The 16,337-nt window shown below is 44.1% G+C and overlaps 1 protein-coding gene across 2 annotated transcripts in view; it reads right to left on the reverse strand.

Annotated features, from left to right (window-relative positions):
• Positions 1 to 11,191, reverse strand: part of LOC146203443 (uncharacterized) — a 62,642-nt gene extending 51,451 nt beyond the window's left edge. Inside the window, exons 1-5 of one of the 2 annotated variants that reach the window (XM_084585562.1) lie at positions 10,880 to 11,191; positions 8,881 to 8,966; positions 5,219 to 5,480; positions 4,642 to 4,937; positions 4,026 to 4,360 (exon numbers count right to left, since the gene is read on the reverse strand). In XM_084585562.1, coding sequence (XP_084441688.1) covers positions 4,299 to 4,360; positions 4,642 to 4,937; positions 5,219 to 5,313 — 453 coding nt within the window. In that variant the 5' untranslated portion in view covers positions 5,314 to 5,480; positions 8,881 to 8,966; positions 10,880 to 11,191 and the 3' untranslated portion in view covers positions 4,026 to 4,298. The remainder of the gene's footprint in view (positions 1 to 4,025; positions 4,361 to 4,641; positions 4,938 to 5,218; positions 5,481 to 8,880; positions 8,967 to 10,879) is intronic. The other variant, XR_014702351.1, reaches the window with a different exon arrangement.
• Positions 11,192 to 16,337: the final 5,146 nt, after the last annotated feature.

Genomic DNA, 16,337 nt, shown 5'->3' on the forward strand with positions numbered 1-16,337 from the left:
CCAAAGAATTCCAGCCTTCCCCACATGTGCAGGGAAAGTCACGCATCTCCTTCTTGCAGTGTGCTGCCTTCTAAGTTCCGTCTCCCTCTTCACTCACCGCCTCATTTTTCTATCGCTTTTTCACCGATTGTAGTCGAGGCCACATGTTATTTGTTCACATTTTCATTGTACTTCACTGCTGCTCATCCTATTTCCTCCTCCATCCCCCTCCCATTTGTCTAATTTCTTTTCCACCCTTCGTACCATCGGCGTGCGCACAGGTGAACGGAGGGGAGGGGAAGGGAGCAGGGGGCCGCCTCCCCCTAATTTTCTCAAGGGGGCGCCAAGTTAACCCCATACCTTTATTCTGCCGGACTTGCCCTGTCAGTTGTAAACTGGAAGCTCATGGCCATGCATGTTTTTTTTTTTTTTTTTTTTTTTTTTTTTTTTTTTTTATACTTGCGTCTGAGGACGCGTGATGTTGCATTACAAGAACTGTGCACTTGCCACCCTGCAAGGAACCGTTGTGAGAGTGTGTCATCGTGTACTTTTTATTCTGTGTCTGTGGCGAAGCTTGTTTCAATTTGAAGCGCTTTTTTTTTCAGTTACATCATGTGAAAATAAATGTTTGATAACAAATCCTCATGTCTGCACTGTGTTTTAGCCGTAGGTACTTTAGTGAAAGGAAGGGGGGGGGGGGGGGGGGGTTGCTCTTAATGCAGAGCCAATCCTGGGCACGCATGCTTTGTATATAATCCTTTCAGTCGTAATGAAGGTCAGCCTAAGCTGGGTTGGGATGTTGATTTAATAAATGCTTCTTTTCAAAGCAGCACCCCGATTTTCATTTACATTACCAGCAGCCCATTAGGTATACCAATCGCAAGCTATCTAAATGAATACAGGCAGTTGGAGTGAAACGCAAGGAACACTAGTGCAAAGCCTGCTCCACAGGTTTGTTTTTACTCTCGTTATTTCATGCATGTTTTGATACAAAGAGAGACATTCTCCCAGGAAGCAAAAAGCCCTGACATGATACTCTGCTTTGAAAAGAAAAAGACACATAACAGAACGGTGCAGAAGAAAGTCAAATGAAAAACTGAAAAAAAAAAAGAAGAAATGAAAATGCAGTCTGCAAGAGGAATATTAGATTCTGAAATTAGTGCATAGGACCGAAATGGTACAGCATATGTATAGCAATTGAAAAGTTAAACATAAATAGTACAGTATACCATGAAAGCTTTTGAGGCAAGTCTTATAATCTAGTGCACACAACTTTGAAACAAGTACATCACACTAGAGATGAATACATAGCTGATATTATTGCAGCCATGCTACGTGCCATAGACCAGGCACCAAACAGCCAACAAATGTCTGTGGCTTGTAGTGGCAACTTTTCTATTTTACCTGAGAATTATGCACATTGTTGCTGGTTTTGTGTTTGAAAAAACACAGTTGTGCAATGTACTTTGATTACTGACATTCAGTAAACAGACCAGTGCATTTCATGACTTTAACTGCAGGTCCATACGCCACAGGCGTCGCACAGCTAAGCAACTTCAGCAACTGCACCTAGTCGCGAGTCACCTGGAGTCTCGTCTTTCGTAAGTTGTGCTTGCCTGGGTCATTACACAAGCATTATAAGCAAGGCTGTAACTGTAGACTTAGATGCATGGCACTGAGCTGCTAGTGTGAGAGGTATATGCCACCTATTCTTCTTATCCAGAACGCAGCGTGGTGTAGCATACAATATTCTTTTCAGTTCATGGACACGCAGTCGAAGCACAAACTTTGAATAATCGAGCTGTATGGTTAGTGACAGTAGTCAAGACCCCTCTCTCTCAAAGCCTTCCTTCAGGTGAATTTCCCCTGGTCTGCAACAGAATTGAGAAAATAGTTCTCATTGAAGTACCCAAAGAGACTGCACTAAGTACTCCAGCAACAGGTGCCGTTACTTGAGAGCGTTGTGGAAAGCCTGCCCATCTGTCATCATTTTTTGACAGTAAAATCATATATTTTGCAAATCATGGAAAAATATCGCATATATCCCAATGCTGTATGCTTTGCAGGCTCAGAAATGCCAGTGCAACTGTCATCCTGTAACAAGTGCTGCAGCTACGCAAACTGTTCGAGAGTTGCTCACAGTTGGGACACAAGCCTCAACCCAGCGCTTACATTTCCGATCGTTTAGGGATTAAGAGGTGAAAGTTGGAGCGACTAAGCGAGTTCACGCGAGTGATAACTTTTCTCTCCTCCCCCCCCCCCTTCCCTCTCCCGATACAGGGTACCCCTTGGCACTTTTTTCATTTTTCCATCTGTTCCTGAGAGTGCCCCTCCTTTCTTCCCCTTCTTCCTTTTTTATCAACCGCCTATATCTGTTCTCACGTGGTTCTTTCCTGTCATGCTGTGCTTTCCGGCCATGGCGTGATCATAATCGGGCACCGAACGAGTCTGTTTACTTCCTGTCGGCGCGCGCGTTCTGTGCTTTCCTTCTGTCAGCAAACGCAGAACCCCAGCCTGACAAACTACACCACTGTGCACAACTATAGGCAGTCCCCTTCTCACATCACGCATTCGAAAGCATATGCTGTCTCCGAGAAGTGCTGAGAGTTGTCTACTGGGAAATGCGTGAGAACGGGGTCGACGTTGTGCGGGACGATGAGGTGCACAGGTAATCCAGAAATATCTCCTTGCGACTTGCTGTTATGCTTCACTTAATTCACTTTTTCTTTTTTTTTTTTTTTTAAAGAGCGTACCGATACACTGCGTACAGTATGTTCACTCGCTAGATTTGCCGAATGCTCGGAAGCGGGAGCAGGGTCGTACTGCCAGCTTGCGTCGTCTCCCGGGTGTGAATTTCCCTCAGACAGCTACGCCGGATTTTGTTACCCTGCCCTATAAACATCAACGCCGATACACTGGCATGCTGACAAAAGATATGATGTGTACATTTCCCGTCACTGTAAATAAAAGCCAACTTATTACCTATAGCATTGTCTTCTCATGAATTCAGCTTTGTGATGCAGTTGGCCTCATGGAGACATGAACCAGCATTGATTTCAATGGTAAAAACAGCTGTAAGATATGACACTGGCCCTGAGAATATATGCACTTTGTGCATTACATATTATTAGATGATCAAGCTGTGAAGCCATTATTTTTAATTGTTAAGCCCACAGCCAATATTTTTCCTCTTTTGGAAACTCTCTCCCTTCCCTGGGTGTCTTCAGTGAGTGTTTCTGCTGGGTCTGTACTGTACTAGTGCTACTTTCTTCTTGCCTCACACAGCTTTTATTTTATAAATATGCTGCACTGACTATAACTGCAGTTTGCCTCTGGGCCATGGTTTGTGCGTCCAACCACGCCTGGATAGGCTTGCAGAACTCAAATCAAATTTGGGAACCTGACCTTCTCTCCTTAACTCAACGTTTACTAACTGCTGCAGCATTAACTGGCAAAGGTTTGTCCAAAAGTTTACTGGTTGACCGTTCCACTTTCGTGCTTGACAAATATATGCATTGCATCTTGCAACAGAAGCATTACCCAGTTTCTGTCACCTTCATGCTTCTGGTTATCCTTCCTTTAAATCCTGTACAACGATCAATATATTGCCAATATGCCTTTCTTCTCATATACTGTCACCTTGAATGCTCACCGCTAGTTCAGATGTGCCATCACCCATTGCATATTGGTGATTTCTGTCTCATTGTTTGTCTCTGCCATGCAATTCTTGAAGGCATTCCACATTTAGATCAACATGCTGGCCAGTTTAGGCTGCATTGTGTGAAGATATATGCATTCATATAAAGCTGACATATTAATTTAAATGTATATGCACATAAACTGGCAGTTCTAAAAAGGCATTTAAGGCTCTTGTCAAGGCATGAAAAACTAAACTTGATAACTGCACGCCTCAGACTAAATGATGAAATACCATGCACTGCTAGAAAAAGCATGAGATCATATATATGTGTCAATCTAATTTGCTCTGCTTACACTGGCCGCTGCTTTCAACCCAAATGTGATAAGAAAACAAAAGGGGCATTTACCTTTCTCACAGCAGGCAGCAGGTAGCCTCTCTGGTAGTTGTAGAAAGTCGTTTCACTGACCCCCTGAACATTGATGGACTTGAGGGCACGTAGAATGGAGCCACTGTGCAACCAGAGAGCAGAATGGCTGCTGCCAGCAGCACACTCCCAGCTGGCTTGTCACCAAGTGATGGCTGACTTTGTCACGTCATGAGGTGATCGGGACAGCCGCTTGTGACCTGGATCCGCTGTTGCAACGGCGTTTGCATGTGCAGCAAGAGGCAAGTAGCTCTCTCAAGTTGCTCTCAAACACCAACAACTTTCGTTGCTTGTATGGAGGCTCCTCTGTGTAATCACTGCAAAAATATATTGTTCATAAGTTTATGCCTGCCTTTAGCTTGATGATCATGCTTGTGTTCGCTTTTTTTATATTCTTACTAGTGATTTCCACATGCAAACCATACATATGCATTTTTTGCCGGTCAGGTTTTCCATAGTGAGCTTATCGCAGCCTTGTAGCCTTGAGATTTTTGTTTTTGCAAAAAATAAATTGAGAAATTTGATGTGCCTCAGCTCTGGTGCACAAACTGCCAAAAATAAATTCTAGAAGACATATAATACTCTGCAATGCATGTACCTCGGAATGCTGAGATCAAAGGATTCAGGGTAGGTGGAGCCACTGTGCAGCCAGAGAGCAGAATGGCTGCTGCCAGCAGCACATTCCCAGCTGGCTTGTCACCAAGTGACGGCTGACTTTGCCACGTCATGGGGTGATCGGGACAGCCGCTTGTGACTTGGAGCATTGATCCCGCCACACTGGATCCGCTGTTGCAACGGCGTTTGCATGTGCGGCAGGAGGCAAGCAGCTCTCTCAAGTTGCTCTCAAATACCAACAACTTTCGTTGCTTGTATGGAGGCTCCTCTGTGTAATCACTGCAAAAATATATTGTTCATGAGTGTACACACTGCCTTAGCTTGGTTATCATGCTTGTGTTCGCTTTTTTTATATTCTTACTAGAGATTTCCACATGCAAACCATACATATGCATTCTTTGCCGGTCAGGTCTTCCATAGTGAGCTTATCGCAGCCTTGTAGCCTTGAGATTTTTGTTTTTGCAAAAATAAATTGAGAAATTTGATGTGCCTCAGCTCTGGTGTACAAACCTGCTAAAAGTAATTTCTAGAAGAAATATAATACTCTGCAATTCATGTACCTTGGAATGTTGAGATCAAAGGTTTCATGGTAGGTGATATCACGCTCAGTTGTTGACGCCTTCATTTCTTCTGTCTCCATGTCTTCCACCTCCATTTCTTCATCAGACAGCACAGGGGTTGGCCTACCAGGTGATTTGAAGCTGCTAGGTAGTAGTATAGAGTCAAGTACCCAGCATCCTGTGCTGTTGGCTGTACAGCAAGACTGGCCTCAGTCTGTTGCCACTAAAACCTGTATCTTGGCACCAAAGTGTACCTGCACGCCTGCAAGTGTTTACAGGTTACTACTGTAAGAGAGTAATGTTTGTTCCGTAACTTTCTACTGGTACCTGCATAATTGCTGGTTTTTCTCAAAAAGCATTTTTTTTATTTGACAAAGAGCAAGTAGCCACAGTGTGAATTTTTAAATGTGAATGAAGGCATTAATCTTATTTTTAGACTTAACTTTATGACAGGCACAAAGGAAAGACAAGCTTACCAACACTCTTTCCCATCATTGACAGGAGCTATAAGATTTTTCCTGCCAAGAGAGGGAGGGGGAGGAGAGGAGATAAGCCGAAAAACCAGTGCGCGCTGATGCAGTAGTACAACCAGTGATACAGTTCTGCTCTATGTTACAAGTGGCTCACAAATGCACATTTATTTTTGTCCCAGCTTTTCCAGGAACAGCAGACATAGACCATCAGCCAGCTGGATGGAATGAAAGTGGACCTTGCAGGAGACGGGTGTTGTGACTACCCCGGCTACAGCGCGAAATACTGCACGTACAGCGTTGTTGCCATTCAGACAGGCCGCATCCTTCAATGCCAACAGATAAGAATAGGAGAGGTAAGGCAATGCTGTAATATGGAAATTGGCAAACTGTAATTCATATTAATTTTGTGCAGTCAGCTGCACTGCCCAATAGCGCGAGCATGGAGAAGGAAAGCCTGGCCAGGTGCTTGCAGAAACTTGAAACTCAAGGAGTCTCAGTGCAGTCTTTAACTACAGGTAACAATGTGTGCATATTATTAAGAAAAATTATTTTCAACCTCCCCAAGAGTGTCCTTGGCAAGTGCTGCTTGCCTGTGTATAGTCATTATACAATAAAAACAATTAAATTACAAAATGTTTCATCTTCGCAAACCATTGGGGTTGAGGTACATTTGCCGCCATATATTATTATGCAATGAGATTTTAGTTTATTCTACTATCTACAGATCGCCACCCAGCTATCCGGACATATTGCAGAAACAGAAAACCGCATATACAGCACTACTTTGATGCCTGGCATATTAGTAAAGGTGTGCGCAGTTTCTCTATTTAATAATTAGTGCAAACACATTGTCATAACACCACTCTGCACAGGACTTAAGAAGAGGCTGAAAGCTGCTACCAGGTCAAAAGGCTGTGAAGCAATAGAACGATGGATCCAGAAAATAACAAACCATGTCTACTATGTTACTGGCCTGGGCCAGGGTGATGGCGACTTGATCATCAGCATGTGGTGCAGCCTAGTGAACCACATATGCGATAAGCATAATGGCCATGATGGACCATACAGCAAATGCCTGCACGAACCTCTTGCAAACAGGCAATGGATGAGCAGAGGTAATATTTTTTATCTAGATTCTTTTGCAAAGTTTTCACTTTGATGCTGTTAGGCAGGTGCATGGCCCACACTTGTGGCATTTGTAAACCGATGATAAATTTAAGGGATAGCTAATGCAAATAGAACTTCACGCAAAAAGCTTTTTACACATTCGCACATAACAGCAAGACATAGCCAAGAAAGTAACCCATAATGAAGTGAAGAAACAGCATAATGTAAATGTGACTGCTGAGACTGCGAGATTATTTAATACTAAGGCAGCTTGGTTATAACGCCAGTAAGAAACACAAAAACAATGGGATGTTCCATACTTTCCTATACTGACAATTGTTTGGTCAACAGCACCTCTTAGATTTCTTGTCACAGTAAAATAGCAGTACAAGACCAGGTGTCTGAACGAATATGATGCTAAAACTGTTTTCAACTGCGATGTAGCAGCCGTAAGCAGGTTCAACATCTATGATTGACTAGAATACACACCAACACTACCAACTCATCAGTTAAATATATATATATATATATATATATATATATATATATATATATATATATATATATATATGTATATGTACATTTTTTACAGATTCATGTGCTTTCAAGAAGCTAAACTGCATTCTCAAGAACTCCCAGTTCCTGAAGGACATTCAACAACTCTCCCCAAAGCCCAAGCATCCTCCCTTGAATCATTTCATAATTTGGTCATCAGATTTGCTCCCAAATTAATTGCATACTCGGATGATGGGATGCAAGCAAGGTAAGTTGAATGAAAGAGAAGGATACGACATTATTTTTCACTCCTGTGCCAGTACGCATTCCAAATTTTCTGCATGGCATATGCAAAGAATCAATCCTTGCATGAAGCATTTAATGTATGTACATAATATTGTCATTGTAAAAGGAAGAGAGGTCATTGGAAATAGGACACAGTAAAAAAAAGAATCAGAAGTTCATCTATGAAAGCTTGTGCTTCATTTGCACCATTTCCTTTTCCTCCTTTCGATTCTTCAACTTGCTAAGAAGCCCAACTAAGCAGATCACTTTTAGTTAATGCTACAAATAGCCACTACGACCAGCACTCTCCTTAGTACAGTGCTTGATCTGGGGCTGTCATGTTATCAGGCCAGGTAATACGAGACTCTACAAATGCGACTCACAGGAGTTAACTCTGACATCTGCCAAAAAAGGGCACCCACCATGTTAAGTCAATCCCAATTCCTGCTCAAACTATGCACCCAATGAGAAATTTTCCACAATCCTTCCATCCTGACATTAAATACTCTGCTGCAAAATTAGCTGAACTTATCTTGTGTCTTTCTCTTCGAATCTCAGACTGCTGCCATGTCAGAGATAGTTTTCATACATTTTGAGGAGACTGTGGTGCACATTCTGACATTCTAAGAATGCTTCATATATATCGTAAAAACATATTTGCTAGGATGGTAGTACTAGCCATTCTATAATCCCCTTCCATAGAAAAAGTGAGACAGGAGGCTACAGACTGCATAAGCCATCTAAGGGTCCTCAATGGAAGTCACTGCTCTTATGTTAGAATAGGCAGATGGGATGACATAAAGAACAAAGTGGAGGACAAGCATGGAGGGCTGGCTGGAAAAACAACTCGTCTCTCTTTTGTGCTCCTCATCTTAGTGCAGTCCCAAGACAAAGGTAGTTTTTAAAGAACTGGAAGTTATCGGCGCAAATTTCCGACCCCTCTAGAACCGTCTCGAATGTCCCGAAGCTACTGTATTGAAACTTCAAGAATGCTCAAGGTTCACTTGACAACTTGGACTGATGATGATCGCTAGAATACAACAGCAGGGAGAACACAGGTGATTGATGATATGATGTTGTATAGCCCATGTCATACATTATTTTGCTGCTTGGAGATCATTGCATCACATTCTTAATTCTAAAGGCACTGAACATAGTAGCTAAAACAGAAGCAATTTCTGCTGCAGTGTTGTGAATATAATGCATAATGGTTCCTTGTGGTAGCCTCTACTCTGTATACTTTTGCTGGTAGGCAACAAGAAACATTTTTTTCCGAAGTATGAAAAATTAATTCATATTTACCTTCTTTTTAGGTAACATCTGGCTGTAATTCACTTTAATGAAAATTCCTCAAGGCTCCAGGCAGAGACAAAAAAAGGAGAGGACCGCTGGAAAGTGAAGATGGCAAAAGCAAGAAAAGGACATTTCAGTGTCGCTCCAGTGAAAATGCAGCCTACTTTTTGCAAGTTCAAGCTTTGTTCTACTTATAATATTACACAAAAAACTAAGTGAACTGTTGTAATCTCGATGACTATTTCATGCAGCATACGTCCACAGGCTCCTCCAAGATGTGAAGAAACGGTCTGAGGGCTCTTCGCACAGAGAGACAGCTGCAAGCACAGCTTCAGAGCGTCACTTTATAATGGATGCCTAAGAAAGACCATCAAAAGAATTGCTGCACACAGGCACAGATTTGCTCTTCATAATGACTAGTCAATTGCACAGTACAACTGTCAATGTACTCAACCCAAATGCTAAACAGACTGGCATCACCGCCACAAAACATTGGCCGCTGGAGCCGAAACAATTGTTTCAATATGTTTGCTGCGGCTGACAATAGCTGGAGCGCAGTTTCATATGACTTTTGTTGTCTGAGTGAGTGCAATCTTGTACCCATATCTCTGCGTTTTGCTTCTGGCTGCGGCCAAGCAAAAGTGCACAAAACCAGTTTGCTGTTTGCTTATCGCGGCAACTACACATGGTGTGCGACAACTCACAGGCCTTTCAAGTATTGTATTAAAGCTGCCGCTTGAAATAAAAAGTAAAAAAGGCAGAGAAACTGTGGGTTCAAGGTGTGTGAGGCTAGAATGCGAATAATTATGCCGGTGAGAGTTTTTCAGCTTCTTGAGGCCAAACTGGAAGTAAATGGAAGTTTCAAGTGAGCCGACTTTACAAGTGACCATGTCACATCTCTCTTTTCACAGGCTTGCTGTTCCCCATCCGTTAAGCTACACAGTTTACAAGACAACAGTGTAATTGTGTTGATTATTATTATGTGCGCGAAATAATACAGTGTTCTTAGTGGCAATTTATACCGCTGAGAAACTCAATCAACTTTATTCAGCATTTTTTTCCTCCTGTCGACATAAAAACAAATGCTAAGGTAGGAACAAAAGACTACTAACACGGTAGCTGGATGGGGTTCCTACCCCTGTTTGACATGGACAGTCATATTTTTACAGTGATCTGCTAGCAAAAAAAAAAAAAAAAAAAAAAAAAATCAGCAAGTAAAAGAAATGTGCAATATGGACAGGTGCTGTGTCTGAAATAAAATGTGAGAAATGTACATGCATTTACATTCACTTGCCACAGACTCTTGTACATACTTTGAGTATCTTCAACGCGCAGAACATAAAAGAAAGACACGGTGACAAAAAAAATAGTGTCACATACATTCAAATGTACATACACCGGCTCACGCATAAGAAACAAGGTGGTCAATTGCAAAACTAAGAAAGCACAGCTTTTCGCCGAGGAGAGTAATGCTGTAGGACTTATCTCGAAATAAAGTCTTTTTCTTTGTTTCTTCGGTGCGTCCTCATCACTGCACGTCATGTGAAACCTTGCAAGGGGCAGATACAGCATACGCATCCTAATACATGTTTACCACGGCGGCTTGTATCTCTCCGGCTCTACCGCTCAGTCGTTTGTGGTGAAACTGCGCACGAAGCTTTGATATTGCAGTAAATTTTATTTGCTCGTAGGAAGTCCGGGATCGGGGCCGAAAGCCGCCTACGCCGGCACACGATTCAGCGGGTTCGCGCATCGCGAACAGCCGAGCCAGGCAGGTACGGTTGTCTTAGGTAATTTACTATAAGACAAAAGTTTATAGCCTACAAACTTACTACGAGACAAAATGCAACCTCCGTGAGTAGTTTCACGCAATCAAGTCAACGGTTAAGACGGTAGGGTTTTAAAAGCCGCCACAGTAATGATGCATCACAACAATGACTAACTCATTGCACCTGTGAAACCGTCGTTTATCTGTGCGCTATACTCAGCTAGTAAACACATTACTTACCAGCATATGTTGTCGCCTTGACTCGATCCGAGGTGCGTATTTTGGTTTGGTGGACACAGGAACGGAACAGCGGTTGCCTCCGAAATTTTGCTGCACTATACGTACGGCGCAGTGCATTGGAGCACGACATTTAAAGCACCGACTTCATGCTGGAAACCTGTAAGCCGACTTCGAAGTTCAGTTCAATTCGCATGGACGACACAAGAAACGATGCATACACAGGCGGAAAGTGCCCCGCAACGAATTCAAACGAGATCGCCGCGTGCTAAAGTCTAAAGTTGCTAAAGCCACTAAAGCACTAAAGTCACTGGAACTAGGGGTATAGGGAGTTTCGGTTTCGGTACCTTCGGTTTCACACCCCTGCGAGGGCCGCGCGCGAGACCGGAAGTGCAAGGTAAAAAGCTTTGAAAAAATGTTTCTGTCTAGAAAACATCCTAATTTTATTTCCTGAAAACTAAAAGTTAAGCGTATTTCAATTATCTTGGCATAAGCGATAGTTTAACGGCTGCGTGACGTCGCAAAAAAAGCAGACCAATAGTCATTCGAAAACGCATGTACGTAGCAGCGTAGCAGCGTTGCACAGAGGAGGAGGAGGACTGGCAAAAGTCGAAGGAAAGAGAGCGCCAACTTTCGAATAGGATTGTGGGACCTGCACTGCGCGTAGACGTGTGTTATTGCGTTCAAATGTGTATCGCAGCATAATCTAGCGACTGAGTTTGTGAAGAAGGCTCAGGAGGTGTTTGTGGGCCCCTTTAAGACTGCTTACATCTGTGATTAACAATGCATTGTATGTTGATGTCACATTTGCTAGAGTATTGCTTTTAGTCGTGGGTCATGACTAGGACTATGAGTCATGCCTATGCGTGATGCTGTGCACTTGTACGTGCCGAGGGATGCTGCTTTTTTATACGAATACGAATCATGAAACAGATTATGACTAGAGTCATGTCACTGCGTAATGTACAAAGTGCGCCTTGTAGTATGTTACTTGTACGTGCTAAGTCATGCCACGTTTTATTATGACTGAGTTGTGACTCGTGAGGCACGCACGACTTATCGGGTCTTGTTTATCAGGGCACGTTGTGTTTTATCATATTCGCAAGTCATGACTATCCATGTTCTGACATGTGCTATGTGATCGTGTGCCAGCGTTATGCCGAAATCCGAATTTCGTACGTATCATAGATAGATGGTCGCAGGCGAAATACGCCGGCTTCTAGTCTAATGACACATAAAATGTTTTCGCTTTAGAATCTGTACAGTTGCCTTTACTACCGACCCCGACAGCAAACCCATAGGCCCCATCCCCCTTTCTTCCCTAACAATGCTCTTCGCATGCTTCAGCCGTGCTCAGAAAACACGGCAACAGTGGCTCGAGTGAATATTACACAAGAACAATTCATGCTGAAAATCCATGAACAGCGGCTCTTACTCAGTTTCCCTGGATGCACTGGCCGAGCATTAATAGTATGGAGCTATATTATATGTAGTTACAAGCAAGATTACTTGAACATGATGCAAGCATTGCTTTTCCACCTGATGTCCACTTAGAAATCAACCCAAATGCACCATTATGTGCGCTCGAGATAACTGCGACTTTCGAAGCGAATCAAGTCACGCAACGGCAATCAGCTGTGCACTTCGGACTGTCATGATTATTAAAATTATAGACACAAGACAAAAACAAACAGCTTCGAAAAGCGGGGTGCCCCGCAGACCTAACAGAGAGGAACAAGTTATGAGGAGGGGTGCTTTTTTTTAGGGGGAAGGGGGAGGGGAAAGGCGGTAGCGAAATGGTACATGGTGGTTGCGGAAATATAAACAGCGTTTCAGAATCACAGCCACAAGGAATATTTAGGCTCGGCGATATATTAGAAAAGAGCAGCGCTTGGTAACCATGCAGAAGCCATTATTCATATTTCGCACACGTCTGTTTAGGCTCCGTTACTTGGCCTACACGGCGTTTCTTCTTCCTTTTTATTCTTTCGTGAACGGCTTCGTACCACGTGCCACTAGCCATAGCTCGTGTTGTTCACGTGCTCCTCACCGCTACCTGTGTCATTCACGCGCCGCTGTTCTACCTTCCCATCAATCACGGTGGCTGATCGAATGAGGTAGTCTAGATTTACACCTCGTATTGTGAGACCGCAGCATGAACCCGATGAGTACCGCGGCCCAAGCAAGCGTCTTGGATACTACTTGGGCAAATGTCTGCCGCAGGGAGGGTGACGGCGGCTTTCATTCACGCTTGTCCCCTGAAGAGGTGAGTCTTGACTCTGCCGAAAACCATCAGAAATTCTAGAGGTGATGGTCCCATTTTGTCGCTCGACGTTTATAAGCTTGGTAAGACAATATTCGAAAGCAACCCTACATCTTCATTTCAGCGGCGCAAATTTTGTACACGAAGCGAAGCTCGTAGTCGCTTGAGCACCAGCTCTCAAGAAAGGGTAACTAGACGCAGTGTTTACCCATTCATGTGCGCTCTGAACTCTCTTTCGTGGCATGTGTATCAAATTCAGTATATATGACAAGGAGAAATGAAAGAAATGAAACGAGATTTTATGCGTGTGTACTTATCAGCAACGTGGCACAAATGCATTGACTGCTGCTGAAATTTGAAGTGCACTGGTTTGGCCCGAAGCTCGAGCTTGCAGCACGCGCATAGAACGAGGTGATCGTTCAAGACTATACTGTTCAGAGAAGATCCGCGCTTGTTGCCCAGCAGCATTTTGTAGTTACCAATACAAGCTGTTTTGTTTTATGGCCTTGAGTCACTAATCACACTACGATCAGGGGAAGCGGAGACGCGCCCTGTATGGAACGTCTTTTCTCGCACTGCATTCGTGCTGCAGACTCGAGATTCGAGCCGAGCTAGAGCGCCGCAACGTCGTCTTCCAAACGTGGTCCGATGGTGTTGCCAATGTGTCTGATACTTATGTTGACTTTTGAAGCGAAAAGCTTCACTAGGCTAGTCCAAAGTAACGTTGGGCTAGTCAACATCGGGTCTGGCGTGCGTGTGATCACTTTTAGCCACAGCTGCAAATGCGCGAACTCGCCGAGTGACGTCACTAAGAGAGGCACAGATAGATGAGAGAAAAAATGATAAATGTGAAGCCTGCGAAGCGAGGGGGACTCTCGACCATATACTTTGGGAATGCCTCAAGTCTTCGGGCGCTAGGGACAACATTAAAAGTAGAGAAGCCTGGGTAACCTTGCTGCGAAGCGCCGTCCCCGCTGACCAGCAAAAAGCCGTCCGCCTGGCGGCTGAGGCCGCGAATAACCAATGTATATTCTCCAGTACTCAGGCCTGCGTGCCAGGTGCGGGGAGTAGGGGACCTCCTAAATCGGTGGAAATTAAAGTTTTAATCAATCGCAGGTGTTTGAAGCGAAAAGCTTCATTACGAGGGTCAGAGCCGCGCTTCGCGTATGCCGTAACGTCACACCCAAGGCCAAATGCGCAATCCCCTCACCAAGCTCTGTCGGCGTTGCCTAGCAACGCTTAAGAGGTGTGCGACTCCTCCTCATTAAAAAAAAATATAGTGTGCACCCGGGAATCGAACCTCCATGCCTCGGAACCGCAGTCGAGCGCTTTACCGCTGTGCCACGCCGCGCTTCATTGCCGACTTTGACATTTGAAAGTGAAATCAGAAATACAGTGCATAAAACGCGTAAGCCAGGCTTCGGCAAACACGGATTAAAATTCTCTCAGCGACACCAAAACATCAAGCAAGGTAATCCATTCTGGTGGATCAGGGAGAGCTCGGTAACACTCTCTTAGTGAAACGACACTTTCAACAAAATGCTCGCGAACAGGACGCCACGCACCATGCAGCATTGTTCATAATTTAGCTTGTGTACCGTGATGATGATAGCGGGATTCCGCGCGTGACAGATACTGCGATTGGCGCGCAATTTGAGAGTACCAAATACTGAAATAGTTACGTCACTCAATTAGGGTGACGTCAAGGATGTGACGTCACCCATTTGCCGTCAGCTATGAGGACCAAGCGGCAACGAGTGCGCTCCAACGCCACCGGGCGACGCTTCTTGCTTTCCGCGAGTAACAGATGGTGCGCCTTTCCTTCCTTGTAAACGAATTATAGAACGTCGGTGAACTTACATGCGCTCGACAGGGAAGTCAAGGAGAGTTTAGCTGCTGACGAACGGCGCAGGAGACTGGAGAAATTAACTTCTGATCCCGAGGTAATCACTGCCCTTCGCTATGTATATACAGGCATAGCAGAGCTAAGCCATGTTTAATTCATTTTTCCATTATCGATATTTGAGGGTCCTCTGTTATACCAGTATATTCCGATGTAGCCTGAGACTGATCAATGCCATTCTGCGCACTCGGCAAGATTGCTGCGGAGTTTACTGTGGTGACTGAGCCGATTTGACGTTGAATTAAAAACATTTCTCAATCTGAATCATGCATTTGGAATTTTTGTAGCCTATCCTTGTGCTGCGCTCGTTTCTTCTGGTGAGACCTGGTTGACTTCTCAGGTGAAAAACGACGGACTGCACCGAATAGATTATAGATTCGCATTTTGTTTCGTCCGTTTTATTCCAATTTGCGTTGAAGCTGCTGTATGAGCTGCGTCTCGTTTTTTTTTTTTTTTTTTTTTTTTTGCTGTGCTGAGGTTCTTTAACATGCACTAGCGTCGCCGCACAATGCACGGGCGTCTTGTTATTCTCTTCCACTGGAAAGCAGCCGCTTACGTCTGGGATTTAACCCGTCTTCAAAGAGAGTAGTGATGTCTGTGTACATCCCGAGAGGTAGAACTTTTAATAAAGAACAAGTCCTCTATATCAGTGTGTCATGGCGCGGAACATTGCATATTTGATTGTCATGGAACCGAACACGAAAAAAGGTACATTTAAATACATGACTGGGACCAAACAGCTAGCGGCTTGGCGAAACGGTGAAAAATGGCGTTGTGCGGCCACTATTGAAAGTATCCCGCTACAGTACAAGTGAACAGCCATTTTCCTTTTCTTTTCAGGAACGTCTAATTGAGCAGGAATGGATACGGCTTGTGAGCATGAGTCCGGATGGGTCTGCTCACAAGTGCCCAGAGTGCAAGGACACCTTTCAGAGTAGAAGTAAGCTCCTAGCACATGCAGTATTCAAGCATGGCTTTGAGGACATCCTCTGGAGTGGAGCTTTATTGTGCTGGATGTGCAATAAGCGTTGCAAGAGGCAGCGCACTATGGCTCTTCACATGAGCATGCACTTTGGGGAACGTTTCTGCAGAAAGTGTGGCGCGCAGTTCGCCAGCTCAGCCGCTGAGGAAACCCACAAGGTCTTGGAGTGTACAGGTGGAAACTTCCAATGTGGCTTCTGCGGAAGTCTATTTGCGAGGAAGAATGACAGGGATGAACATCTCCACTTGGAGCACTCCAGAAAGCTCCGAATGAGGCGTCCGCGCTTTCCTACAGGCATGTAGACAAAATATAT

This window comes from Amblyomma maculatum, chromosome 1, assembly GCF_055883805.1.
Source record: "Amblyomma maculatum isolate TAMU_Amacu chromosome 1, ASM5588380v1, whole genome shotgun sequence".
Lineage (NCBI taxonomy): Eukaryota > Metazoa > Arthropoda > Arachnida > Ixodida > Ixodidae > Amblyomma > Amblyomma maculatum.